Source organism: Gorilla gorilla, chromosome 8, assembly GCF_029281585.2.
Source record: "Gorilla gorilla gorilla isolate KB3781 chromosome 8, NHGRI_mGorGor1-v2.1_pri, whole genome shotgun sequence".
NCBI lineage: Eukaryota > Metazoa > Chordata > Mammalia > Primates > Hominidae > Gorilla > Gorilla gorilla.
The window spans coordinates 73,012,272-73,031,107 of NC_073232.2; the positions used below are offsets into that span (position 1 = coordinate 73,012,272).

Below are 18,836 nucleotides of genomic sequence, written 5' to 3' on the forward strand. Positions count from 1 at the left end.
TTAAACTAAAAAGACTCATGTTGAAAATGAGGCAGTTATTAAAGCTCCTCAGTTGATTTTAATGTACAGCAAAGTTTGAGAGCACTGCTTAATTTGAGTTTAGGATGAGAAACTGCTCCTATTTGGTGGGACCTTGGGCAAGTCAGTTTTAAGGTTTGTTTCCCTGATCTGTAAAATGAGTGTTGGATTAAATGTCATGTAAGGTCTTTGGTCCTTTCCAGCATGTAACTTCAAATTCTGTGATTTTAAAATGATTTTAGAGGTGAAAACTACTTGAAGCACTATAGACATATCCATCTTAAATGCTAATGTTATAGGCTTTTTAAAAAGTGCTAATATTGTATAGACCTATTATTAACTGAGGGATTTTCCTTCCCTCAGTTATTTTGAGTCTCATTCTAGATGCTGAGGGCAAATGGAAGCACATAACTTATGTAAGAGAACCTCTTGTTTTGTGATACACAGCATCTGTGAGTAACTTAGGAATATAGTTACATGTATCTGAAGAGGTGTATCTGTTCATAAATATTTCAGTTAAACTAATTGAAGGTACCTGCCATTCATATTACACTGTGTCATGGTATACTGCCTTGTCAGCACTGCATATTTTGGGATCACTGCACCTATCATTGATTTCATGTGTGCGTATGTTTACTAATATATTTTTTAATAATTATGCAAAAGTGATTTCAAATACTTTTTTTATAAAGCACTTTCATTATGTATTTTTAGGGAAATAATTAAAAATGGGTGGTAGGAGATAGTGAACTAAACTAAAATGCAGGGCCTAACATCTTAAAAAGAAAACACTACTGTATGGCTTAAACATATGGACACATAGATGTAAACTGCATGAAGCTGTGTGCGGTGGCTCATGCCTGTAATCCCAGCACTTTGGGAGTTCCGAGGCAGGTGGATCACTTGAGGCCAGGAGTCTGAGACCAACCTGGCCATCATGGCGAGACCCTGTCCCTACTAAAAATAGAAAAATTAGCTGGGCATAGTGGTGCAAACCTGTAGTTCCAGCTACTTGGGAGGCTGAGGCATGAGAATCCCTTGTACCTGGGAAGTGGAAGTTTTGGTGAGCCAAGATCGCGCCACTGCACTCCAGTATGGGTGACAGAGTGAGACTCTGGGTCAAAAAATAGATAAATGCCTAAAATAAATTGCACGGGATGAAAGGTTTTGTGGGTAGAAGAGCATATAACAGGGAAATATGTTGTTATTTATATATTATAATCACAACAGAAACATGTCTTCTAAAAGCATACTGCCTTGCATTTTGGTTCTCATATTTTTGCTAAAAGCCAAGAAATAAAAATAAGAAAGTGCCCTTATGGTACTGTTCTGAACTATAAGATTTGAATTTCAGAGCCACTAGGAGAGTTTCCTCTGCCCCCCTCTTAAAAAATGTCTTCAAGCCTAACAAATGATAACATTTATTGTTATGAATATTTTTTTCCTTCCACAGTGTGACCTTGGCAATGTATTATCATATCAAGCAAAGGTGAGCTTTTTTAAAACCTGTCTTGTTATTCTGGCTAATTACTTTGCATGATATTAAGCTCAGCGTTAGATCATAGCTGTAGACATCATAAGCTGTATTGTGCCTACTAAAATATCGAAGCAAATTATTTGTGTTTTCTTTGGTCCTTGAGACTTTTTAAATTCTTAAATGATTAAGTATCCCAATGAGTATGATTTTATATTGATTATATTGATATTTACTCTAATAGAAATATAAACTTGAGATTTTTTTCAAAATATATTTTTAGTTTAGATTTCACAGTCTTAACACTATTGATATTATGAGCTAGATAATGCTTTGTTGTGAAGACTGTCCTGTGCATTACAGAAAATTTAGCAACATTGATGGCCTTTACCCACTAGATGTCAGTAGTAACCCATGACCCAGGTTGTGGCAATAGAAAATATTCCTTGAGAACAATATTGTTAACATAAAGTTTTAAATGAAAATATAACTTTTCTATGATGAAAAGTTGAGTAAAAAGTGTGTCATGTATCTATATTATTGATAATCTGTAGTGTTGCGCTTAATAGAAGACAGCTGGACTCTCTAGCTCTTTCTTTGCAATTTGCTTTGAAGAAGCAATAAGATGACCTAGCCTCATGCAGATATGTAGTTGGTAAAAGGTGTATTTTTAAAGCTTTAAGACAGTTGTGGGTATTCTTTAATACTAAATCAAAACTTCACAAGTGCTAGTTTCTTAAATTAGTTACAGTGGCATTTTACATATTAGCAAATGTATTCTCAGTACTCACCGATCTTTCTTGCACAATAAATGGTTCTTTCCCCACATACTTGCATTTACAATATTATGCATTAGTTATTTGGAAAATATTGGTTTATGTTTTATTGTATCAAAAAGGACTTTTTAAATTTAACCACCAATTTTATTTTAAAACGTCCTTAAGTATTGAGAAGCTGTCAAGCTTACAGTAGAAGGAACAAGTTTTTCAAAGTCCTCAGGAAAGCTTAAATTCTATCACTGGAAACAAATACTTATTTTTCTTGTGACATGAGTGACACATTTCCTTGTGAATGAGTGACAGCTTCATTTATTTTTGAGAATGATAGTTGTACCTTTTTTTTAGACCGAGTTTCACTCTGTCACTTGGCTAGAGTCCATTGGCATGATCTCAGCTCCAGCAACCCTGTCACCTCAGGCTCCTGAGTAGCTGGGACCACAGATGTGTGTCAGCATGCCTGGATAATTTTTTTGTATTTTTGGTAGAGACAGGGTTTTATCATGTTGCCCAGGCTGGTCTCGAACTCCTAAAGGAGCTCAAGTGATCTGCCTGTTTTGGCCTCCCAAAGTGCTGGGATTTTACAGGTGTGAGCCACTGAGCTGGCCCGGTTGTATTTTTAAATGAAACTGATGTTTCTCTTTAGTTCTCTGTAGTATATTCTCATGATGTATTTATTATTTTTAGTAGTTTAAATTAAAGGAAGCTAGCAAATCTGAATCACATTTACATTTATTAAAGTTCTAAAGAGATTATTGCCCACCACTACTGCTTTGTAAAACGTTCTTATGTTTCAGTGTGTGGTTAGAGGAGTGAAAATGTGTTTGGTTTATTGCCATTGCCTGTTAGGGAGGGTCAATACTTACAGGCAGTTCTGACTGGTTATGGTATAAAAGACTTCACAGTATAGGACATGCTATGCTGAGGAAGAAGAGGTCAGGAAACCCTCCGCAAGTCAGTATCAAGGAGAATTTGTAAAAACTGTTTGCTTTGGTGAAGTAAACACCAAAACACATAGGCACGTAGGAGGCATTATTTTACTAAACAGATATTATACTAAGATATTAACAGTTTTTGAAGTAATACACATTCTTATTTTATAGAGATGCAGATAGATCTTTGGGCATATTTGATGAACGGTTACACCCACTTACAGTGTTACTTCTTCTTTTTTTTTTTTTTTGAGATGCAGTTTCAATCTTGTTGCCCAGGCTGGAGTGCAATGCTGCCATCTTGGCTCACTGGAACCTCTGCTTCCCAGGTTGAAGCGATTCTCCTGCCTCAGGCTCCCAAGTAGCTAGGATTACAGGTGCCCGCCACCATGTCCGGCTAATTTTGTATTTTTAGTAGAGATGGGGTTTCACCATGTTAGCCAGGCTGGTTTTGAATTCCTGACCTCGGCCTCCCAAAGTGCTGGGATTACAGGCGTGAGCCACCGCACCCGGCCCAGTAAGTGTCACTTTTATTGAGTTTGTATTTTCTTTCTTGTTTTTTTTTTTTTTTTTTTTTTGAGATGGAGTCTCACTCTGTTGCCCAGGCTGGGGTGCAGTGGCGCAATCTCGGCTAACTGCAAGTTCTGCCTCCTGGATTCATGCCATTCTCCTGCCTCAGCCTCCCGAGTAACTAGGACTACAGGTGCCTGCCACAACACCCAGCTAATTTTTTGTATTTTTAGTAGAGACAGGGTTTCACCATGTTATCCAGGATGTTCTCAATCTCCTGACCTCATGATCCACCCGCCTTGGCCTCCCAAAATGCTGAGATTACAGGGGTGAGCCACCATGCCCAGCCTGAGTCTGTATTTTCATCATAGATTTGTATCTGTTTCACGCCCGCAGTCAAAGGCATCTTTCTTTAAGTCTTGTTCCCCATTTCATGTGGCATCTAGTCATCTTATTTTAAAAGTGTTGTAAAAAGGACGTGCTGGAATAAGAACTGATCTGCAGGTATGTTTAATTAGTGAGCTAATGTGAGTAAATATACCATCCAAATAACAGAAAACGTATCTTTTTAAAAGATAATTGTTAATAGTATCAAGCAATATAAGTATATGTAAATACTTTTAACAAAGAAGCATGATTTTTATGAAGAGGGTTAAAAATAATTTAAGTTCGCTGGTTGTGGTGGCTCACACCTTTGTAATTGCAGCACTTTGGGAGGCTGAGGTGGGCGGATCACCAGAGGTCAGGAGTTTGAGACCAGCCTGACCAATATGATGAAACCCTGTCTCTACTAAAAATATAAAAATTCGCTGGGCATGGTAGCATGTGCCTGTAAACCCAGCTACTCGGGAGGCTGAGATAGAAGAATTGCCTGAACCCAGGAGGCGGAGGTTGCAGTGCACCATGATCACATCATTGCATTCCAGCCTGGGCAACAAGAGCGAAAATCTGTCTCAAAAAATCAAACAAAAAAAAAAAAAAAAGAAGAAGAATTTAAGTTTATATCAACTTACATGGTGTAAAAATTTAAAAATGTACTTCCTTAGGTACATAATAGCCACGTGTGGCTAGTGACTATTGTATTTATCAGCACAGGCTTAGAGCCTCATGGTTACAGGTAACTATATTTTTTCAAAGTTTATTGCAGAGAAGTATGACATACAGTCAGTAAGACATTAAAGCCTACTAGTAGCTTACATTTGGATGGAATTATGTGAGGGAAAGGGTAAAAAAGAATATAAACATTTTCTGAGCTTAAGCTCATATTATTTTTAAGTGAATGTGGATGAGTATTAAATCATTATGGTATTTCAGGATCCTGCTGTTCATATTGTAAAAAACTAAAAGACATCTCACCAATCAAAATTATCGTAAGTGACACATGGGCACAAATGTGAACACTGCTGTCTTAAGAGCACCTCAGGTTTTTTCTTCAATGGATACTTACATTGCATCCTTTCTTCTTTCAGTGAAAAGAGGTTTTAGAGGAATATTTTAAGTATGATCCTGAACACAAATTGATTTTCAGATTTGTTCGTGCTCTGTTTAAAGCCATGAGGCTAACAGCTGAGTTTGCAATCGTAAGTTTGGTAAGATATTTTCTATTTATAAAGCAGCTTTAGAAATTCTTCTTGTAAACAGGGTGGTATGGTCCTGTTTTTTAATACAGTAGGTTTCTGAAGTTATCTCAGAATTTTAAGAGAAACTTTTGAAAGCAAATACACACATTTTAGTTGAATCATCACTATGGCTTAAAATGTCACAGTTGCTTTTCTCATCACAGAACAATTGCTATTAAAGGCAGCAGGAGGCATTTCTGATTTCTCCCCCAGCACATCAATAAACACATGCACACATAGTGCACACACATCCAGGGCATGTGGACAGCTTGGAATGGGGAGCAGTAACAAAACCATCTGGCTGATGGGCAGAAAGGGATGCCAGTGTAGGTCTAAGCTGAGTCCCAGGGTATATCCCCAGGCAATTCTGATGCATGTTGTCATTGACAGCTGCTGCCCTCAATTCTTTGTTCCTTGGATGATGTGTGTTTATGTATCCCTGCTGATCACTTGTGCTTGCTCATGAAGTTGCCCAGGAATGTGGTTCCAGTTGGTCTACCAAACCATAGCTGTGTCGTTACATTTACATTATCCCTACAAATTCCTTTTGTAAACCTATCATTTTAAATAATAAATTCTGCTCAAATTGTTAAAAAGTCTTACTCCTCCCCACAACAAACCTATAGAGGAAAGTCAACTGCATGGCCAGGAATGAAAAAATACTTAGGTCAATACTTCTTTAGCAACCAGTTAGATTCTAGGGGAGAAGGCTCCTGCTGTGCACCTGAATCAAAGCCCTCAAAGGGCACTGGACCAGATACAGGCCTCTCGAGAAGCTGCAAGTCATTTGGAACTGTTAGCACATGCTAGAGGGAAGCAGGAGTGGTGTTTCCAGATGTAGAGATAGGTGATGCAGGAGGGAAAGCTGGATTGGAAAAGGGAGAGTTTTGTACATAGGCTAAGCTTGGTGTGCCTTTCAGACAGCAGAGTAGCACAGTCTAGTCATCATTTGGATATACAGGACTAGAGCATGAATTGGACATAGAGCTACAGAATGAAGAGCAACGGCAGCTGTTGAAATACCAAGAAAGTGTGTAGAATGAAATTGGACAAGCCGGGCATGGTGGTTTCATGCCTTTAGTCCTAGCTACTTGGGAGGCTGAGGTGGGGGAATTACTTGAGCCCAGCAGTTTAAGTCCAGCCTGGGCCAGATGATGAGACCCTGTATTATTCTTTTTTTTTTTTAGAGGGAGCATCACTCTGTTGCCCAGGCTGGAGCGTGCAGTGGCGCAATCTCGGCTCACTGCAAGCTCCACCTCCCAGGTTTACGCCATTCTCCTGCCTCAGCCTCCCGAATAGCTGGGACTACAGGCACCCGCCACAACACCCGGCTAATTTTTTGTATTTTTAGTAGAGACGGGGTTTCACCATGTTAGCCAGGATGGTCTCGATCTCCTAACCTCCTGATCTGCCCGCCTCAGCCTCCCAAAGTACTGGGATTACAGGTGTAAGCCACCACGCCCGGCCGAGACCCTGCATCTTAAGAAAACAAAAAGTAAGGCCAGGTACGGTATCTCATGCCTGTAATGCCAGCACTTTGGGAGGCCAAGTTGAGAGGATTGCTCAAGTGTAGGAGTTCAAGACCAGACTGGGCAATAAAGTGAGACCCATTTCTACAAAAAAAAAAAAAAAATTAAGAAATTAGCTGGACATGATGGTACAGGCCTGTGGCACCAGGCACATGGCAGGCTGAGGCAGGAAGTTCACTTGAGCCCAGGAGGTGGAGGCTACACTCTAGCCTGAGCAACTGAGTGAGACCCTGTCTCAAAAACAGATAAAATGGACAGAATATAGGTCGGTAAAGACTATTATCATTTAAGGGACAAGCCCCCAGAGGAGTGTCTACTAGAGTGGGAAGAGGAAAAGCAGAAGAGGATAATAAAAGGAGAAAGAGTTCAAGATAGGAGAAGCTGTAGTCACAGTGCTGAATGCTGCCAAGCAGTGACTGATTCGTGAACACTCACCAGATGCTGACCCTGTGCCGCTCTCCTAAGTGCTGGGGTAGAGGAGAGGACAGGTGGAACACAGTTCTTGCTTATATGAGCTTATATTGTAGGAAGATGGAACTTAAGTGTATGAAACAGCAGGAAGAGGAAGCAGGATAAAGGGATACAGAGTGATTGGGGGCTATTTTAGGTAGACAGATAAGGAAGAGCCTCTCTAGAGAGCTGACATTAGAACAGTGACCTGACTGAAGGAGCAACGGGAAAGAGTGCTGACATTACAGGCAGCAGGATGACTGCCAAGACAGACAGAAATGTGTTTCATGTGTGTTTGAGGAACAAACAGCAAGGTGACCAGCATAGTCAGAGTGAAGAATGAGGGAAAGAGTGGAGATGAGGCCCCTCAGGCAGTACCATAGCTCACAGGGCCTTTTGGCTTGTAGGCTGTAGGAATAAGTTAAGGTTTTACTCCAGTTTGATGGGAAGCTCGTGGGGAGATCTTGAGCAGGGGAGTGCCATGCTCTAAATGAAGAGGTTATGCTGGCTGCTTTGGGGACAGTAAGCTATAGTTGGGAGGCAGAGTGGAGGCAGCAAAGAGGGTTAAGAAGCAACTAGGGTAATACAGGTGAGCAGTGATAGACTGTGGGTCACCATCAAACCATGCAGGCCACCAGTGAAGGTAGACGTAAGAGGCATTGCACACAGATTGGAGCAGGGGAACTGAAATGCAGGTATTTGGCCCCAACACCTAGGCAAATGGCAATGTATGCAGAGCTTTAGTTTGTCAGCATGAAGACACAAGAGACAAGTGCCTGTTGGCAAGAGGAGCCTTGGGAGAGTCATGTCAGCAGGGGCAGGCAGTGTAGCTGAAGGAGAGATGGAAGATGAGGAGCTGGTATGAGGGTATGGTGCTGTGAGCACCAGTGAGAGGACACAGTTGGAGAGGAGTGGGGAGTGGGATGGGGACAAAGGAAACACAATTTGGAGGAAATTTCTGGTAGAGAGGAGGAAAATTTTCAGAAAGAGGTGATTGTGGGAACAGTGTGCTACAAAAGTGAGATGGGATCAACTGTACTGAGGGAAGAGTTGGCATCAGTGGGAATAAAGAATTCTCAAACTCACCCAGAAGGGCACGTGGCATGGATGAGTGTCAGCAGGTCAGCAGCTTAGCAGAACAGGGGACAGGAAGTAGAGGGCTTGCCATGTTGTTTCAGAGGTCTCTGATTCCTACGCAGTTGAACCCTGGGAGGGAGGTTCACTCTTGAAATACTTGAGAGTGCAGAGTTTGGGAGAAAGGGAGTGGAATCTGTAAAATGTCATGTTCAATAGCCATTTGTTTTTGAAAACATACTTGAGTTTGGCAGTGTTCAGTATCAGTATCAGATCAGTGCCAGATCAGTATCAGATCTGGCAGTGTTCTGCAATCTGATACCCTTCAGACAAGAAATAAACTTGCTTATTTATATAAAGTTTTTTCCTTTTGTTTTGATGTAAACAGTTCAAGTAGCTCACAGACATACTGTTCTGCAGAGCACCCTCTGAGGTAACAACACCTCACAGCTCACCTTTAATGTTTACTCAGCTATTCACTTTGCCCAATTCTTTGTAGGACAGATGTTTGATAGATGTAAAGTAATTCAGGGGATTGTCTCACCAACTGCCTGGCAGGTGTAGAGGAATCCCAGGGATACAGAGACTGGCAGCTGTTTCCACCTTAAAACCAACAGAATTGTCTAAGTTGCAGATGATGTAAGACAGAATAAATTTTTATGAAGTGATCATGAAGATGTGCAAAATAGGGGCTGTGAGAAGGAACATCCTTTATACACATGTGTTTCTTACCAAGTGAGCAACTGAATATGGGGAATGTTTTACAACCCCACAGACCTGCTCCTGCCATGCTGCTCTACACAGCAGCTGCTGGGAGGCTCTCTTGATCAGCAGTTTTTAAAGCTAGTGCCACAGAAGGGTGAGTTTTTGTGAGAAGAAGGTTAACATTTGCTCACTATTACATGGGTTTTACATATTCAAGCTTGACGTACTTGTAAAATTCCCATCTACCTACCAGCTCCGTGTGAGACATTACATATGTAGGCACTTAAGGATTTATTGAATGACTTTATTCCACAGTGGGCCTGTATGTCTGCTGTCTTTTATGAGTGTGAAGGTGACAGCACTGCCTGTCTTCATGATGCCCTTGGCTGAGATATACGGTCATTCTTGTGACCAAAATTGGGCTGTGAATTTCTATGGGCAGAGTAGGTAGCAGAAGTATCTGACCCACAATTGTGAAATGGCCACTTGTTTGGTCTGATCAAGCAAATCTCTGTAGAACATAAGCACTTACTTTCTGGTCAAAACCAGAAGAAATCTGTCATTCATAAGAATTCTTATCACAGCACTTAAACTGAGCTAAATCAAAGGCCAGTGCTCTGTTTTGCAGATTTACATAGAAAGACTTGTAAGTTATGCTGATATTGACGTTTGTCCAACTAACTGGAAGAGGATTGTCTTGGGAGCCATTCTTCTTGCCTCCAAGGTTTGGAGTGATATGGCTGTGTGGAATGAGGACTACTGCAAGCTCTTTGAGAACATTACAGTTGAAGAAATGTGAGTTTGTATGGTTTTTGTGAACTTTGTAACCATTTTTCAGTACTTTATGTGGTCCCATAAACTTAAATACTTTAAGAAATAGTTTTAAAGCTTACGTTGTGCAGATAATGAAAATGGGCCTAAACACCACATATTTTTCCATCCAGCTTTAGAACAATAGTTCATATTTTTCATTGTTTGCTGGTAGGTCTTGGTAAATTGATGTTTTAATAATCTGCTCATAAATTGAAAAGTATTTTTCTGGTGAATATTTTTGGCATTATCTTACCAGTGTACTACCAGAACATAATAGTACCGTAAATATCTTATGGCTTTTTCAAAGCTGTGTGCAAGTTCCAGTCTCTTTGTAAGGAGCACATGTGTGGCCATTGAAATAATTATTTGGCCAGTGACAGGTCTAAGGCCTCTGGACTGTGAAAACTGTGTAGTTTCACCCTGAGTTACGCATTGTGAATTTGCCTTTGCTGGTGTTCCCCCTGCTTTTATCTGAAGTTCTGTTTTATAGAAACCTCGAGATACAGAATAGCCACAGATCCCTGTGCCCCTGTCCCATCCCAGTAGGAGTGTTGCATGTGTTTAGAAATTGGGCTGATGAGTTAGAAGTTCCAGTGTTCCCCTCAGGCAGTCTGAGAAATATTGCTGGAGCATCACCCAGTGCTCACCACACTCAGGAGGTTCCCGGGGCACTCATAAAACCACAGCAGCACTTTGGGGGCCCTGAGTTACCTGTGAGAGTGCAATAAATCTTGCTGAGTCATGGGGTTGCTCACAGATGGCACCAACATGATGCTGAAACAGAAGCTTCATGGGGTCTTTCTTCCAGTCTGGCCTCATGACTGTTGTAAAGGGGAAGGGCCTTGGAGCCGGTAGGCACAGTGAGCCAGGGAGGCATTTCCAGCAGAGGCTGTCACAGTGTCCACTAGACAGCGAGAATGGCTTTGTGGGTGACATTTAGGGAAATCTGAAGGAACACCTCTTGATGACATTGAGCGCCATATGAAGATCAAGATCAAGACAGGCAGTGGCAAGAGGTTTTGGGTTTTTGTTTTTCTTTTTTTTTTTTTTTTTTTTACATTTTCCTGTTACTCCAGTTAAGACTGTCTTTCAGAATGTATGCATTCACAGAGGTGGAGCCTGATGGCTGAATAGCAGTCTCTGCCAATTGTGCTCCCCACAGGAATAACAAATTTAGCAACTGTCTAAATAAAAAAAGCACCTGCATAGGAACTAAAAATCAGGTAAGCATTCATAGTACCTGGTTTTAACTTCATATCACTGAAAGAAGCACTGAATAGTGTAGAAAAGACAGTCTTGAATTGCTGATGCCACTCCTCCTCCATGTCCTAGCAGTGGACCTGTGGTGAGAAGAGGGGCTACATGCTTGGGGGATGGAGAGCACAGCAACTGTGGGACTTTGCACTAAATTCAGCGCTGCCTTGTCATAGCAGAAAGCAGAACAAGGCTGCACTCATCCAATGCCCACCTATGGAGGAAGCATTTAGACTAGCCCTAGCCAGGGAGGAATTGTTCATGCCACTGGTTGGAACTTGAGTTGTGAAAGGCTACTGGCTACTGTGGGATAAAATACTCTGGGGTCCTTAATAAACCTGAAAGTCTGTCTAGGCCACAAGGACTGCTGTGCTGCCCTTGAAGCCAGTGTATTTAGGGGCATGTGACCTACAGAGACAGCAGCTGGGGCAGCTAGGGAGTGCTTGCCCACCCTGCCTCCAACCCTAGACAGTGCAGCTCACAGGTCTGACAGAGACCTCTTTCTTCTGCTTGAGGGGAGGAAAGAGGACTTTGTTTTGCAACTTGGATACTAGCTCAGCCACAGTAGGAGAGGGCACTGGTCAGAGTCATGAGACCCCCATTTCAGGTCCCAGCTTCAAGATAGCATATCTAGACAAACCTTGGGCCAGAAGGGAACTTGATGCCTTAAAGGGACTCAGTAATGGCAGGATTCATCACTTTCTGATGAAAGAGCCCTTGGGCCCTGAAGAATCATCAGTGGTGACCAGGTAGTACATGCCATGGGCCTCGAGTGAGACTCAGAGATGTGCTGGCTGCAGGTGTGGCCCAGCACATTCCCAGCTGTGGTGGCTGTGAGGAGAGACTCCCTCTGCTTGAGAAAAGCTGAGGGAAGAGTTAAGAGGATTTCTCTTGAGCTTACATACCAGCTCAGCTACAGTGGAGAAGAGCACCAGGTGGACTGTTGGAGTCCCCAGTTCAGACCTTGGCTCTTGGATGGCATATCTGGACCTACCCTGGTCCAGAGGGGAGCCCACTGCCCTGAAGAGTGAGTTTCAGGCCAGGCAGCATTCACCACAAGCTGACTGAGAGCACTTGAGCATTGAGTGAGAATCAGAGGTGACCTGACAGTAATCCCCATGGGACTGTGTTGACGATATATGTGGGGACAGACTACTCTGCCTGGGGAAAGGGGAGGGAAGAGTGGGAATGGATTTGCCTGGTGGATTCAGTGCCAGCTCAGCCATGGTAGAGCAGAGCACCAGGTAGATGTCTAAGGTTTATGACTCCAGCCCTGGCTCCCAGACAGCACCTCTGAACCCATCCAGGGACCAGGAGAACTTACTGCACTTAAGGGAAGGACAGAAGCCTGGCTGGCTTCACTACCTGCTAATTGTAGAGCCCCTGGGCCTTGAGTGAAATAGGTGGCAGTGGGTAGGTGTTACAGTGGGCCTTGGCCCGCCACAGTGCTGTACCAGCTTCAGACCTAGTGCTGTCACAGAGGTGGTGGCCACAGGGGTGCTTGCATTGCTCCTCTCTGAGCCCCAGGCAGCCTAGCACAGAGAGAGAGACTTCATTTGTGGGAAAGTAAGAGAAGAAGTGAGTCCCTATCTGCTAACCCAGAGAATTCCTTCAGGTCTGATCTCAGACCACCAATGTGGTACCTCCGCAAGTCTGCAAAAAAAAAAAAAAAAAATGACATTCTTTACAGAAATAGAAATAAAAAATGAATTCTAAAATTTATATGTAACTACAAAAGACTCAGAATATCCGAAGCTATCCTGAGCAAAAAACAAACAAAACTGGAGGAATCACATTATCTGATTTCAAATTATACTCTATAGCTATAGTAACCAGAACAGCATGACACTGGCATAAAAACAGACACATAAACCAATGGAACAGAATAGAAAACCCAGAAACCAGTTTATACATCTACAGTGAACTCATTGTCAGTGAAGGTGCCAAGCACATACAATAGGGAAATGACAGTCTCGTCAATAAGTGGTGCTGGGAAAACTGGATATTCATATGCAGAGGAATGAAACTAGACCTCTATTTCTCACCTTATACAAAAATCAAATCAAAATGGATTAAAGATTTAAATCTCAGCTGGGTGCGGTGGCTCACGGCTGTAATCCCAGCACTTTGGTAGGCCGAGATAGAAGAATTGCTTGAGCCCGGTAGTTCAATACCAGCCTGGGCAAACCGGTGAGATTCTGTCTCTATTTTTTAAAACATTAAAAATTAAAAAAATTTAAATCTAAGACCTGAAATATGAAACAAAACATTGGGAAAACTCTCTGGGATACTGGACTCAGCAAATATTTCTTGAATATTTCATAAGCACAGGCAGCCAAAGCAAAAATGGGCAAATTAGGTCACATCAAGTTAAAAAGCTTCTGCACAGCAAAGGAAACAATCAACTAAGTGAAGAGACAACACACAGAATGAGGGAAGATATTTGAAAACTATCTGACAAGGGATTAATTACCAGAATATTTAAGAAGCTCAAAGAACTCCATAGAAAAAAATCTAATCTGATTTTTAAAAAGGGCAAAATATCTGAATAGGCATTTCTCAAAAGAGGACACATTAGCCAGGCATGATGACACGTGCCTGTGGTTTCAGGTGTTGGGGAAGCTTAGGTGCAAAAATTACCTGAGCCTGGGAGGTTGAGGCTGCAGTGAGCTGTGATTGTGCCACTGCACTCCAACCTGAGTGACAAAGTGAGACCCTGTTTCAAAACTAAGAAAGGCATACAAATAGCAGATAGGTATATGAAAAGATACTCAACATCAATATAATTGATCTTCAGAGAAATGCAAATCAAAATTACAATGAGAGACAGTTGCTCAGAAATATAGACGGAATTCCTGGAACCCAGGAGGCAAAGGTTGCAGTGAGCTGAGATCACACCATTGCACTCCAGGGTGACAGAGTGAGACTCTCATAAAAAATACATATTTTAAATAAAATCTTGTTTTAACCAATTATTTTTTGTATTCATGTAATTTTGTTAATATCAAAGATCCACCTCTAGAAAGACCATTATAATTCTTAATCACACCCAACTGAAGTATACAACCTCATTTTCTTAAAAAAAACACAAAGTTTCTGTTAACTAACCTTTCTACAACCTATGTAGATGATGCACAACGTGCTTAAACTTTCTGTTTTGCCTAAATATTTCTCTTTCTTGAACAACCTAGTCATTTTAGGACAAAAAATTTACCACACAAAATGTCTTCTTATGTAAAATTGCTTCCTTTTCACCTTTACCAAAAATGCCTCTTTATAGCTTTAACTTTCTTACATCTCTTATTTCCTGGTTTCTTTTACCTTGTTTTATACATAACTTTTAAAGAAGCTTTGAATGAAACAGAGATATTTACCTTTTAATAAGAACATTTAAAAAATGTTTTCCTGTGTTTTTAAGTTGGAAATTACCTACTTAATATCTATTAATAATCTTAGATCCCTAATCATATGGCAAGTCTCTTTACAAGCATTTAGTCCATTACACTTACCAGATTATTTAATATTTTACCTAGGTTTTTTTTTTTTTTGAGATAGTTTCACTCTTGATGCCCAGGCCAGAGTGCAATGGTGTGATCTTGGCTCACTGCAACCTCCGCCACCCCAGTTCAAGCGATTCTCCTGCTCCAGCCTCCTGAGTAGCTGGGATTACAGGTGCCCGGCCACTGTGCCCAGCTAATTTTGGTTTTTTAGTAGAGATGGGGTTTCACCATGTTGGCCAGCCTGGTCTCGAACTCCTGACCTCAGGTGATCTGCCTGCCTCAGCCTCCCATAGTGCTGGGATTACAGACATTAGCCACCTTGCCCCCCCTTTACCTAGATTATTTATGAAAACTTTGATAGTCATTATTTAAATTGAATTCCCTGTTAATCATTTTTATAGCTGTGAATTTCAGATGTTTATTTAAGTGAGACTCTTAAGGTTAAATATAAGGGTATTTTTACCAATAACTCAGAATTTAGCTGTTTTCATTAAACCAAGATATTCCATGTCCTATTTATCAAAAATTACACAAGCAAAGATCATTCTGTCTTGGGCTGGGTTTTATACTTTTATAACCCTTATGGCAAATCTTCCAGTATTCTTCAGGAATAATCATGAAATCACTTGATCAACAAATGCAAACAAAAATGCTAATAATTCTTACAACATTTCTAATATTATTTTGCCAATAACTTGAAAGCCAGCTTATTTATAAAAAAATTTACTTAAGTCACATGAACTTGAAAAACCATTTGACTAGTCTTTTTTATTGATAAAATGGTTGATTTATGCACTTGTATTTTTCTTTAAGACAACGAATTAGAGCTCTCTGTTTATAGTAGAGAAACATTGTGCACACAACACATAAATACGTAAACCTATTAGGCACGCTGACAGAAGTATGTCTTATAGATTCATAAGACCTCTTTTTTTTCCTATCCTAGACTTTTAAATTTTTTTGTCTCTTTATTTTTGTTTTTTATTTAAATGGGTTTTTGGGGAACAGGTGGTGTTTGGTTACATGGATAAGTTCTTTAGTAGTGATTTCTGAGATTCTGGTGTACCCATCATCTGAGCACTGTACATTGACCAATGTGTTGTATTTTGTCTTTCACCCGCTTCCTACCCTTTCCCCGAAGTCCCCAAAGTCCATTGTATCATTCTTAACGCCTTCACATCCTCATAGCTTACCTCCCACTTATCAGTGAGAACACATGATGTTTGATTTTCTGTTCCTCAGTTACTCCACTTAGAATAATGGTCTTCAGTTTCATCCACGTTGCTATGAATGCCATTATTTTGTTCCTTTTCATGGGTGAGTAGTATCCATGGCATAAATGAGGTCTAGGGAACGCCAAGGCTACTGAGAGTAGGTGGATTAGAGACATGGGTGAGAGTAGATAATTCTTATTCTCTAGGTCCTCCCTGCTTCATGGGTGCAAGCTGCTTTGGCACCTATGGGTGGCACCTGCCAAGGTTACCAGCAAGGGATCCAAGGATGGAAGTGGGAAAGGGGACACTCTTCCTTCTCTCCCTCACATACCACAGGTATATCTGCTAGGAAGAGAAGGGAACCAGGCACGCCTGCTCCCTTCTTTCTAAATGGGTAGCCATTCATCTTCAGTCTGTGACCCTTTCGAATGCATCCTGAAACACTGGGACTCCTTTGATAAAAACATATTTTCCTTTCTCCTCCTCTGTCCTCTCTTCACAGACAGGTAGTTGTGTCTCCATACTATAGGACACTTTCCTCAGATGCATTCTCCATACTGGAAAAAGTTAATTTCCGAAACCTTAAACTGGTTGGCTTAGCACTGGGCTCAGGGGAAGGGAACCCAGAAGCCCAATATGCTGGCAAAAAGTTCAAGTTTTGTTGTTGCTGTTGTTGTTGTTGTTGTTGTTGTTGTTGTTTTACCAGTTGGGCTTTTGGCTTCCCTCTCCGTGTGCAAACTGGTGAAAAGCCTTGGGACTTGAGCTGTCCTTACCCCTCCTCTTGTTTCGTTTTGATACATGTTTTCTAATAACCTGCTGTGTCTCTTCTCCCCTTCGGCCATCAGACTTTGAATGGTCAGGTAGCTGGAGCCTTGGACATTGGCCCCTTCTGCCAGGGACGCTTAGATAGGCCTCTGAGGGGACAGTTGAGTCCCCAAACTGCTCCTGATAGCAGGAAGCAGTATCCTTATTCTAACGGTAGTTAGATGTACTTCTTTAGAGGGAGGAATGAGGCAGCTGAGTAAAAGGCCATCAGAGAACCTCCCACCGGCCTGCACACTGGGAGGGGTGTGCACTGGGGTGGAGCCTTGGGAAGCTCGTGGTGGGGGGAGCCTGGCCCCCTCCCTTCCTGAGTGGAACCTGGAATTCAATCTGTGAAGCAGGAAGCCTATGCTAGCAGGACTCTTGTACTGCTGAGGGGCCCTGGTTCCTCTTTATCCTTAATAAATTCCATTTTTCTCACCCTTCAAAGTGTCTGTGAGCCAAATATTTCATGACCGTGTGACAAGGACCCCGTCTTTAGCTGAACTAAGGAAAAGTCCTACAACATCTTTAAAAGGAAAAAAATGTTTCCCTTAATTGAATTTTTCCAGTCTGGAATGTTTTATGTTGGTCATTTATGCCTCATCATGCATTACCTGATAAAGAATCACCACAGCAAAAAAGACAGTTGTTTTTGTTTGTTTGTTTTTGGTTTTTATTTATTTATTTATTTTGAGATGGAGTCTTGCTCTGTCGCCCAGGCTGGAGTGCAGTGGTGAGATCTCAGCTCACTACAACCTCTACCTTCCAGTTTCAAGCTATTCTCCTGCCTCAGCCCCCCAAGTAGCTGGGATTACAGGTATGTGCCACCACGCCCAGCTAATTTTAGTATTTTTAGTAGAAACAAGTTTCACCATGTTGGCCAGGCTGGTCTCAAACTCCTGACCTCAGGTGATCTGCCTGCCTCGGCCTCCCAAAAGTGCTGGGATTACAGCCATGAGCTACCATGCACAGCCAAAAAAGATAGTTCTTTAAATTTTATTTCAAGATGATTCATTGAAATAATTTTAATGTTGTTTTTATTTCTAGCACTTGATACTAATGCTGGCTTTTTATTGAAGAAATATTGATTGAGCACTTAATAGCACTTATTATTCGGAACATATGTAGAAAATGGTTCCTGCTTTCTTGTTATTTATAGTCTAAAGAAAACCTGTGTAACCCCCTTTACAAAAACAAATATTTTATTTGTTTATATCTACCTTATAAAAATAATTTCAAAAAGATCTGACATTCTTGAATAATTTCTATATTTATTTTTGGTTTGATTCTCCATGATTGTGAGGGAATAAAGATTAAAGAAACCATTTTATATTCTGGTCTGAAAAATGTTGTCTCAACAGTTTTTTTAACTTAGAAGTTCCAAGTTTCATGTCTTCATTGTATTTTTAAAGATACTATTTTTTTGAACTTAAAATTTTTACTGAAATTGCCCCTTTAGAAGTCACCACTAGCTAGGGATAAAATTTTTGTAATTTACTCATTCATTATTAGGTTTATTACAGAGTCAGTTATTCAATACTTTGTGTTGGCATATTTTGTGAAACATATTTTGATTTTAAATAATTTTGATGTCTTTCTAAGGGAAGGATTTTGAAACATGAGATACACAATAAATTGCAATTGTGTTGAGATATTTTGTAAACCAATTTAATGACTTAATAGCTTTAAAAGTTAAATAGGCTGGGCTCAGTGGCTCATGCCTGTAATCCCAGCACCTTGGGAGGCCAAGGCAGGCAGATCACGAGGTCAGGAGTTCAAGACCAGCTTGCCCAACATGGCGAAACCCTGTCTCTACTAAAAATACAAAAAATTAGACAGGAGTGGTGGCGGGCACCTAGTAATCCCATCTACTTGGGAGACTGAGGCAGGAGAATCGCTTGAACCCAGGAGGTGGACATTGCAGTGAGCCAAGACCATGCCACTGCATTCCAGCCTGGGTGACAAGAGCGAAACTCTGTCTCAAAACAAAAAAAGTTTTAAATAAAATTTAAGAAAATGAGTAGGACACAGAGTATCAAACATTATCCAATGTTCAAATATAATGGAAGAAATAGGAAAATAGTGAGAATTAGTATTCCTATTTTATAGTTATGTTGACAAAGGTAAATAATTATTCATCTCCTGGCATCTGTTTTACTTGATT

At 41.0% G+C, this 18,836-nt stretch overlaps 1 protein-coding gene across 1 annotated transcript in view; it reads left to right on the plus strand.

Moving 5' to 3' along the window:
• Positions 1-18,836, plus strand: part of LOC115935981 (cyclin-Y-like protein 2) — a 51,859-nt gene that overhangs the window by 14,353 nt on the left and 18,670 nt on the right. The window contains 4 exon segments of the mRNA XM_063709688.1: positions 1,472-1,507; positions 3,372-3,423; positions 5,180-5,299; positions 9,716-9,882. Of these exon segments, the coding sequence (XP_063565758.1) occupies positions 1,472-1,507; positions 3,372-3,423; positions 5,180-5,299; positions 9,716-9,882 (375 nt within the window).